The sequence below is a fragment of the Alligator mississippiensis genome, chromosome 11 (assembly GCF_030867095.1).
Source record: "Alligator mississippiensis isolate rAllMis1 chromosome 11, rAllMis1, whole genome shotgun sequence".
NCBI lineage: Eukaryota > Metazoa > Chordata > Crocodylia > Alligatoridae > Alligator > Alligator mississippiensis.
In genome coordinates, this window is record NC_081834.1 from 65,396,803 (window position 1) to 65,407,648 (window position 10,846).

At 46.0% G+C, this 10,846-nt stretch overlaps 1 protein-coding gene across 1 annotated transcript; it reads right to left on the reverse strand.

Annotated features, from left to right (window-relative positions):
• Nucleotides 1-670: 670 nt before the first annotated feature.
• On the reverse strand, nucleotides 671-3,115 carry LOC132243913 (olfactory receptor 2D3-like). Its single transcript, XM_059714404.1, has one exon. The coding sequence runs from the start codon at nucleotides 2,619-2,621 to the stop codon at nucleotides 1,686-1,688; it is 936 nt and encodes a 311-aa protein (XP_059570387.1). The 5' UTR covers nucleotides 2,622-3,115; the 3' UTR covers nucleotides 671-1,685.
• Nucleotides 3,116-10,846: the final 7,731 nt, after the last annotated feature.

A 10,846-nucleotide genomic window follows, 5' to 3' on the forward strand; every position in this document is an offset into this window, starting at 1 on the left:
CCCAGAACTGCCTTACACAGCCCAAACCCACAGTGCAGCCTTTCACTGGGAAGCGGCTCATGCTCCCCTACAGTATGACAGGGGCTGATGCCCCCAGTAAGGGCCCTGCCCCTGCTGCTGTAACAGCAGGGACAGGGCACAGTGAGGCAGGACCCCTGGGAAAGCAGGGAAAGGATTATTTCTCCTCCCTCCATCCTCTGGTGGAGAGGACAGCCAGAGGCCTATTCCAGGCAGGGAGCAACCCGGCTGCCAGTGGGTTAATGGGGAAACTAATTTTCCTCTCTGCCCTCTCCACACAGGGAGGAGGGAATTAAACCCCTCTCTGGCCAGCTCAGCTTGGGCTCACCATGCTGCCCCCCAGCACAGCTTCGCTGCAGTCAAGGGCCAGCTCTAGCGCCCCCCAGCACCTGGCCTGAGCAACTACATGAATGTTCTCGCGTTGCCTCAGTCCAAAAAGCATGTTTGTCCTGTTACAAACTGGTTCGTGTTGTGCAGGTTACACTAACCGGCAAAGGTTGAATCAATTCAGGCTTCAGCTTTTTGAATGTCTGTCCCTAGCGCAGGAGACTGTGAACCATTCACTTGAGCTTAACTAAGTGCTAATGAGCAGTAGGTGGATAATTTACCAGGACTGCCTCATTCAATCAACCCCATAAAATGAAATGTCTCACTCGAAAGAGCCACCTATGGGGGCTCCTGGGGGTTTTGGGGGCTGGTAAGGGCCCGGAGCTGGGTCCTGAGCTGGGGTGCAGAGGTGGGACTGGGGCTCTGCTCTGCACCCCTTCAAGCCTGAACAAGATCCTCTTATTCCAATGGGAAGAGAGGTACACCAATGTTAGTGTTTTCCTGGAAATAAATAAAAAACAAAATCAGCATCATCCACCTTACACAGAAAGATATATCTGAACTGCAGTAAAGTGTGTCAATCCTGGATAGGCATCATCAGCCATCTTTGGACACACAGATAAGACAATCTTGGAAGACAATCATCCTTGACTATGATGGATTGCAGAAGAAGGAGAAACCTTATAGATTGAATCAGAGATGTTATTTGAAGTAACGGGAACACATATAAAACAATACAGTCTCTGAAGGATTTCTATTTAGATAACTTTTGTGTTTGGGTTTATTTAAAAAATCTATTGTTTAACAAAAAACATTGGTACTTTCTGTAATATGTTATTTTCAGCTGTCAAACCCTCCTAGAGTTAGGTAAATCATGTTTTGTGGAAATTCAAAGAGGAAGTGATGGTGATGCCAGTTTCATATGAGTAGTTCTGGAGCTAGAGCACTCACCTAAGGAGGGGCTGATTCCTCAGGCAGAAGCCCTTCATGTCAAATTTGGTGCTGGGATCGAAACCCGTATTTATTTCTCAAATCAATGCTCTAGCCACAAGACTCTAGACTCATTCTCACTCCCCAGAACAAAAATTGGAAAACAAAAAGTGAACTATTTCATGCACTTATCACTACAGATTGCTTCAGCAACATTCGGGCCTTTCATGCATCTCTACTCCTATGGTACCTTGCCTTTACAACAGATTGGATTGATATTGGCTATGACAATACAAATATTCTTATGGTTTAATAGTCTAAAAGCCCATGACAGTTGATTACATGGTATAACAGTATTTTAACACTCAGTTCTTATTATCTTATTAGTACTCCCAAATGTTGAAATGCATTTACATGCTTTGAAATTTCCCCAGTATATTCCCCAGAGCTGCCTTTACCTCCTTGTTTCTCAAGCTATAGATGATTGGATTTAACATGGGAGTTAAGATACTGTACTGGATGGAGAAGAGTCTGTCAGTAACCACTGAAGAGGCAGAACTGGGTCTCAGATATCGAAATAAACCAGCCCCATAATACAAAACAACCACAGTGAGGTGGGAGCTGCAGGTAGAGAAGGCTCTAACTCTGCCTTCAGCAGAGCGTATCCTTAGAATTGTGGAGATGATGCAGATGTATGAGACAAGAGTGATGCAGAATGCAGTCAGACTCAAAAGCATAACTGAAGTGAGAAATGTCATTTTACTGATGAAGGTCTCAGTGCAGGACACTTCTAGTAGAGATGGGAGTTCACAACTGAAATTGTTCACGTCCTTGGGCCCACAGAAATTTAAATGTAACACAGGATCTGTGTTTGTCAGTGCATGAAATATACTGATCAACCATGCACCACCCACAAATCTTATGCAGACCTGTTTATTCATGGTCCTCACATAATGCAGTGGGTCACAGATGGCAGCATATCTATCATAGGCCATTGCTGATAAAATGAAAATTTCTGTACAGGACACCAGAAGAATTAAGCTCATCTGGGTAATGCAACCAGGGAAAGAAATGGTTTTCTCATCTGCCATGAAATTCTGCAGCATCTTTGGGACAGTGACCGAAGAAGAACAGATGTCCAGGAACGATAAATGGAATAAGAAAAAATACATAGGGGTGTGAAGGTGAGGATCAGCTCTTATCACCACCATGATCACCCCATTCCCTAGCACAGTTAGTAGGTATATAAGTAGAAACACCCAAAAAAGGAAAGGCTGGAGCTGTGGGTTATTGGAAACACCTGACAGAACAAAATAGCTTACAGTTGTTTGGTTCTCCATGGTCATTTGTTCACCAAAACTTGGATCTAGAAGAAGGAATGAATGAAAGATTAAACAAACATGTAAATAGATGAATAAACACCAACATGAAGGAAGTTTACTTCTCCTTTTATGAGTAAGCAGATATCTATGTAGAGAACTTTGTTGTTCTATCTAGACCTCATGGCTGAGAGGTGATTTTGTGGCTTTCTACAAACTCATCATAGGGGGGTCAGTAGGGAATAGGGGATACTATGTTTACCAGGGCACCCCTTGGAGTTACTAGAAAGAACAGCCATAAACTGAAGGAGAGTAGATTTAGATTGGACATCAGGAAGAAATTATTTACAGTGAGGGTTGCCAAAATATGGAATGGGCTTCCAGCGGTGGTGGTGCTTTCCCCTACCTTGGAGGTGTTCAAAAGAAGATTAGACAAGCACCTGACAGGGGTTACTTGATCCCAGTGCTCTTTCCTGCCCAGAGCAGGGGGTCACACTCAATGATCTAATAGGTCCCTTCTGACCCTAGAAATCTATTAAATCTATGAAAAGCTTCAATCCAACAAACTCTGTTTCAATTGAAACAACTTCCAATTAATTGTACCTTCCCTCAAGCATGTTTCCTGACAGTCATGCCTCTTGACAGGCTTAGTTTCCCTGTCAGCTACCTGAAGAATTCCTTTCACAGCCTCTAGGACAAGAGATTGCCAAATTCCAAACCTGAGGATCAAATTCCATTTTATCTTATTTTAGCTAAGATTTTTGTACATATTTAAATGTAGCTTCATAAGTGTCATTTTTGAAATTCAAGCAGATTTGAGATTCTATTTCCCCTTGAAGGAAAGATAGGATTACCCAGGTAGGCACATCACTACATAGTAGTGGACTACAGCTTAGAGAAAAAAATTACATAAAAAACATGTTTGATACTGGAGGAGGAGGATTCTCTCATATAGTAGCCCAATAGCTGCATCACTAGGATGCTGGTTTGACAGGGGATGTTGGCACTGGATTTGTGACCCAGATACTTTGTTCTGGGTACACCCAAACCCTCAGACTGACCATGGCCTTTCCATTCGATAGCAGGTGAATTTTCCTGTTACACAGTGATAGCAGATAAGAATCATGCAAACAATTCTATATCTACCAGCCCTAAGGTTTTCAGAGTCAAGGTACATCTAACTAGTACCCAAGCTTCACTCTGAGGTTCTCTCTTGAATGTCAGCAGTCTGGAGGCCAGAGGCCGATGCCAACCCCACCCCCCCCTGCAGTGAGGCGAGCAAGACAGGCTGGCATTATGCCCACTGTCCATTGTGGCCTCAGGTTACCCTCTCAGGGTCTCTTTGCTGCTGTGAAATCCTTCCTTTTGCATCTTATCTGTCTCCTGATGAATCTTCAACTCTGAGCATCATTGACTGGTCTCCCTGCGGTCATCATACTGTTCATGTTCTTTCCTGTTAGCATAGTCATTTGTTTCACAAACCCATCACATGCAAGCGTACTAATTTGGGCTTTACTGGTTTCTCCTGATTTGGTCAGTCTACCAAAACCAGGAATCGTAAGGGCCCTGCAACTGGGCACTGTGACTTGGCCAGTGTGGCAGAGTCCTTTATCTCTGTTATGGAACACAGTGGTACATATCTTTAATTTTGCAGCCTGTGTGCCTGCTTGCTGTTGCTTACATCAGACACAGCTGACCTTGAAGAAACTTTGTCACAAACAGGCTTTTAGAAATCAATTAACTCTTAGAAAGCATCCGGTCCCCTGAACTATTGTTCTAATGCATATCTACTTTACCTACAAGCCAATTCTCAAAAGCAAACCCCAAATTGCCATTTTCTAGTCATTGGGGAGTGCACTTGTCTTAAAGCTTGTCCATTGATAAGCCAAAAAAGGACATATACATGGTATCTGGAAGAAAGGGACCTGTGAAAAGGATGGATTAGTGAGATGGATACAGTTCCAAAGTCAAATCTATTCCCATCTCCAAGCTGGAAAAAGATGAAAGGCATAGACCAGAAATTCTTAGTATGAGACATTTGACTCTGAAATGCTTCTCTCTCAGTAATTTGACGGTCAAAAGCTACTCACTTTACTTGTTTGCCTTTTCTCTCTTTTTGTGTTTGTTTTGGTTTTTGGTTTTTTTTCTAGAGAGTGTGAATGTTAGGTTCATTTTACCCTATTGGTTCCTTTATTTTAAAGTCTGAAATAGTACAAAGTAATGGACTCCATGGAAACAGCATACAGTGTACATATGGACCAAACACAACATGAATCACTCCCAAATCAACCTCTGCTGATTTTAGGAATTGTTATGATTCTTTAAGAGGAAGAGCCTTTTTGTGATACTTTTATTGTATTATCTGTATGGTCTGGAGAGGTGTTGAACAACATTTTGGTCAAGTGGCCTGAGGAAGGTGATTTCCTGCCTGAAAGCTAGTTCAACAACTATTCCAACTATAGAGTTGAGACAACCCTTGTGTGTATCCTAAATTAAGATCCACCTCTACCAGTGTTGGCTACAGTGAAGAGTTCTGTTTTACACAAGAAAAGTCTAAACATGATAAAACTTGCTGCACATCAGAGTAGAGATGTGATACCTTAACTTTCTATAAACAATAGACCCTGGGTATAGCTGAAACAGTACACGTTCCAGGAAAAGAAACTTATGACATATGGTGTGTGACATGGTCGGGGGGCAGGAGGAGGGATTAAATTGTCTTGTGCAGTAAAGGAGGGATCATCTCTACCATCAAAAAAGTTCTCATTTGAGGAAGAAATGTTCACTTTTGGCCCTGCAGATCAATTTAAATCATAGGGTACAGGAAGTCACTAAATGGAAGAGAAGAGTTTTCAGGTCAGAAAATAAATAAAAATAATAACTAAGAGGAAGTCTAGGGTATGTCCATTTCCTTTCTGAGTGAAGCAATGTGGGTAAATCTTAAACAAACCAATGTTGATTTCTCTTTTCAGACTCTTATACCCTATAACCTTGGATTGTGACCCAAATGAGGGTCATGGTGGCAATGCCAGCATCGCTACACAAAAGACTTCAGGAAGGCCCTTTAGACTTCAGGAAGGCCTTTGATACGGTATCCCACCCCATACTGGTGAACAAGTTAAGAGGCTGTGACTTGGACGACTACACAGTCCGGTGGGTGGCGAATTGGCTAGAGGGTCGCACCCAGAGAGTCATGGTGGATGGGTCGGTCTCGACCTGGAAGGGTGTGGGCAGTGGGGTCCCGCAGGGCTCGGTCCTTGGACCGATACTCTTCAATGTCTTCATCAGCGACTTGGATGAGGGACTGAAGTGTACTCTGTCCAAGTTTGCGGATGACACAAAGCTGTGGGGAGAAGTGGACACGCCGGAGAGCAGGGAACAGCTACAAGCAGACCTGGATAGGTTGGACAAATGGGCAGAAAACAACAGAATGCAGTTCAACAAGGAGAAATGCAAAGTGCTACACCCAGGGAGGAAAAATGTCCAGCACACCTACTGCCTAGGGAATGACCTGCTGGGTGGCACAGAAGCGGAAAGGGATCTTGGAGTCCTAGTGGACTCCAAGATGAACATGAGTCGGCAGTGTGACGAAGCCATCAGAAAAGCTAATGGCACTTTATCGTGCATCAGCAGATGCATGATGAACAGATCCAAGGAGGTGATACTCCCCCTCTATCGGGCACTGGTAAGACTGCAGTTGGAGTACTGCATGCAATTCTGGGTGCCACACTTCAAGAGGGATGTGGATAACTTGGAGAGGGTCCAGAGAAGGGCCACTCGTATGGTTAAGGGCTTGCAGACCGAGCCCTATGAGGAGAGACTAGAGAACCTGGACCTTTTCAGCCTCCGCAAGAGAAGGTTGAGAGGCAACCTTGTGGCTGCCTATAAGTTCATCATTGGGGCACAGAAGGGAATTGGTGAGTATTTATTCACCAAGGCGCCCCCGGGGTTTACAAGAAACAATGACCACAAGCTAGCAGACAGCAGATTTAGATTGGACATTAGGAAGAACTTCTTCACAGTTCGAGTGGCCAAAGTCTGGAATGGGCTCCCAAGGGAGGTGGTGCTCTCCCCTACCCTGGGGGTCTTCAAGAGGAGGTTAGATGAGTATCTAGTTGGGGTCATCTAGACCCAGCACTCTTTCTTGCCTATGCAGGGGGTCGGACTCGATGATCTATTGACGTCCCTTCCGACCCTAACATCTATGAATCTATGAAAAGGATGAGCCACTCTGCATGCCAGGAGCTCCCTTGCCCCTGGGCTGCCGCCACTGCACTCCGCTCCCAGCAGCAGGTAGTGGCAAAAAAAGGTTCGGAACCACTGCCCTACAATGTGTAACTGCATGGAATTTCAAAAATCCCCTTACCAAACACCTTATTCTTTTTTGTTCCTTCTGAAAATCACAGTTTTCAAGCCACTGAAGAAGAAACTGGATACACTGAACTCCCCATGGTTGCATTCACAATATGATTTCAAAACGAGTATCACATATTACATAGAAATACAATTGGAGAAACTCACCTAACAGTAGAAACATGATCCCTGGGTATATGAGATTTTAAGACTTGATACTTCATTCTTTTCTTCTATAACAATGAGAAAGAGAGGACAAGGAAAGAGAAAGAGAGAATGCTCACATCCATTTAAATTTGAATTATTTTAAATAGGGTAACCGACTGTTGCTTTCCTGAGCAACAGAATCTTGTATCTTATGAGTGGAGATATCCAGAGAAGAAATGAATTGGATGTAGTTACATCAGTTCTATATCAACAGCTATTTTTTTTCTGATGCCCAGATGACCAATTATTTCTAAAGAACGAATGATCTTTTGGGGGCACTTTTCTTCCTTGTCTTTTAGTTGGGTTAAAAGAAAAGGAACTCTTTCAAATGGTTGTGAATGTAAAGCTACCACAGAGCCCAGTTTGGCCAGGGAGAAAAGAACTGGCCTAGCATCTCAAGAGAATTTATAATCTTGGATTTTTTTTCCATCTTAACATGTTTGGCTGGGAAATGTACATGCATTAATAGATTCATAGATTGTAAGGGGCTTGATGGGACCTCACAGATCATTGGGTCCACCCTCCCCGCCCCGCTCTAGGCAGGAAGACAACTGGGCTCAAGTGACCCCAGCAAGGTGACTGTCCAGTCTCCTCTTGAAAACCTTCAGGGTAGGTAACTGCACCACCTCTGGAGGGAGTTTACCCTACAGTCTGGACACCCTGACTGAGAAGAAGTTTTTCCTGGGATTAAGCCTGAATGAAGCAGCATTCCATTGGTCCTAGTCTTCCCCAGGGGTGCCCTGGTGAACACTTGTTCACCAAGCTCCTGATGCACTCCTTTGATACGGCAATAAGCCACTATCAAGTCCCCTCTCCACCTTCTCTTCTTTAGGCTAAAGAGGCCCAGGTTCCTCATCCTTTCCTTGTATGAATTGCTTTGCAAGTCCCTGATCATGCAGGTGGCTCTTTTCTAGACCTGTTTGGGGTTTTCCACATCCTTATTGAAGTGCAGTGCCCAGAACTGGATGCAGTACTCCAACTGCAGTCTCACCAGTGCTGAGTACAGTGGGAATATCACTTAGTTTTACATGGGATGCATCAGTTGATGCATGCCAGCATGTTATTTCCCCTGCTGGCCACTGCATCGTGCTGTTGGCTCATATTCATGCAATGGTCAATCATTACCCCTAGGTCCCTTTCAGCTGCAGTGCAAGTCAAGCTGTCACCTCTGAGCCTGTATGTACGTTGAGGGTTATTTGCCCCCAGGTGAAGCACCTTACACTTGGAAGTGTTAAACTTCAGTGGTTCCAGTCTGCCCAACTTACTAGCCTCTTCAGGTCCACCTGTATCTGCAACCTATCTTCTGGCGTGACCACACTGGCCCATAACTTGGTGTCATCCATGTACTTGGACAACGAGCTTTTCACTACCCCATCCAAATGTTTGATAGTGCTGCATTATGATAGTGCTGTGGTAGGTTATTCCATGCCTTTTCTGTGCATGCTACCTCCTGTACCAGATGTTGTGTAACCACCTTAGTGTAGTGCTGCACACACCAGTGCTGGCCCTAAAATATATGAGCTGAATCACTGATTATTTCAATATCTTTAGAATGATCCTTCCATGAGTCATCTACATTGCTGGGCCAATTTCTGCACATGTGTGTTGGACTCCCATTGCCAGTAATTAGTATCAATAATCCAAGGAGGTTTTCTTACAAATAGCTTTGGTGAAATAGGAGGGTATTTTAAGGCCTTCCACCAGGACTATACCAACACGTCTCCTCTGGTAAAAATAGTGTAGCCCTTGGGTGTTGTGTGTAGTAGTACATCGTAGCTATTGCCACGCATACACTTAGGGTGCATCCAGATGAGCACAGTCATGCAGTATGTGGCACTGAAAACACATTTTCAGTGCCACAAAGCTCACAGTCTGGAGGGCATGCTGCCTGAGTGTGTGCCGCTCTATTGTTTTTTTTCCCACCTTTTTTTAACCCCAGAGGTTAAAAAAAATATAAAATAAAAAGGGAAAAAATGGAGCAGTGCATTCTTGGGTAGCATGTGCTGCTAAAAAACTGAAGCTGGGCTGCTTGGCCAGGCTCTACCCAGCTTAATTGCCATGTATGAAGCTTTGGGAGGCCCCCAGCACCCCAGGTAAGGCTGCTGGGACCAGCACAGTGCTGTCCCCATCCTCTCCTATGCCACCTGGGGCAACCTGCTGTGCAGCAAAGTGCACTTGGCATGAGTATTCCCTGGGGACAAGGAGCAGCAGTTCAAGGTGTGCCACTGCTACTTGTCCCTGAGGAAGCAAACAGCCACGCACATTTGGATGTGTCCTTAGAGAACAATACAGGTTGGTCATATGGGTATCTCTACTAAGGCATTAAAGCTCTCAAAGTTTAGGTACCTGGTTTACACTGGAAAGGTTAGGCACCTATGAATCTTATACAACAAACAGCAACATTTAGGAGCCTGTGAAGGGTGATTCAGAGGGGCAGGATGTTAACCAGTAGCATAGAACATATGACCCACTCCAAATTTTCATTCCCTGACTCAAGCTATGCATCCTACATCTTCATTCCATTGATATACGGAGCACCTAATTCTACTTCTCATGGGTGACACTGCCATGTACCTTCTGCACAACAAATCAGATATCTGAAGATTCCCTCAAGAAATGTGAGACCTGGGTTTTGGGTCCCCCTTAATCTTAATTAGGTCTAAACCCCCGGGTCCCATATAGCTGAGCCGGTAGGGAGCAGCGCTCCCGAGCCGCGTGGCGCGAACAGAGCACGCAAACAGGTGCGCTCTGTAAGAGCACGCCGGCATTTGCGCGGGCGTTCGCGCCGGAGGGCGGGCCAGGAGGGCCAGGAGTGGGAGTCCTGTAGGGGTAGGGCGTAGACACCGCGCAGGTCTACAAACAGCAGCTTGTAGAATGGTGTCTACGAGGAGTGCTGCTAGGGCCTCTGCCCAGGGGGACAAGGCTACCTGGGGCAGGTCTGAGGCCTCCACCCAGACCGAGCCCATGGGGGAGCTGATGTCCCCCTACCTCCTGGCCTGTGGGGGATCCCCAGCAGGGCCGGGGGGAGCAGAGATTGGGGGCCCCCACACCTGTCCAGCAGGTGCCCGTCTTAGGGCTCTGGAGGCGCAGGTGAGGGAGCTCCGGGAGGAGGTTAGCAGGCTGAGGGGGATCAGGGAGGCGGAGGATGAAATTGATGGTTATTTCCTTTCCCTGCAGGCCCAGGCACCAAAGGAAGAAGCACCCCGGGGAATACCCTCCACAGCAGAGTGGCAGACGGTCACAGCCAGGACCGGAGAGGCATGCAGCGAACCGGTACCAGCTTCTCCAGTCCGACTGGTGAACAGGTACGAGGCCCTGGCGACCCTGCAGGAGATGGAAGGGGAGGAGGACACCCTTGGGCAAGAAGAAACACCACGTTCTTCACACTCCAAACAGATCAAGAGGTCCACGATGACCCAGAGGAGGAGGCGACGAGTGCTCGTCATAGGAGACTCCATCCTGAGAGGTATGGAAGGACCCATCTGTCGCCAGGACCCCTCGGCACGAGAGGTATGCTGCCTCCCTGGAGCAAAGATTCGGGATGTGACGGAGGTAATCCAGGCCAGGATCAAGCCCACCGATTATTACCCCATGGTCCTAGTCCATGCGGGTACTAATGATGCGGCCAGGAGAACCCCCGATCACTTGATGACGGACTACTGTGCTCTGGGCGGTGTGCTGAAGGAGTTCGG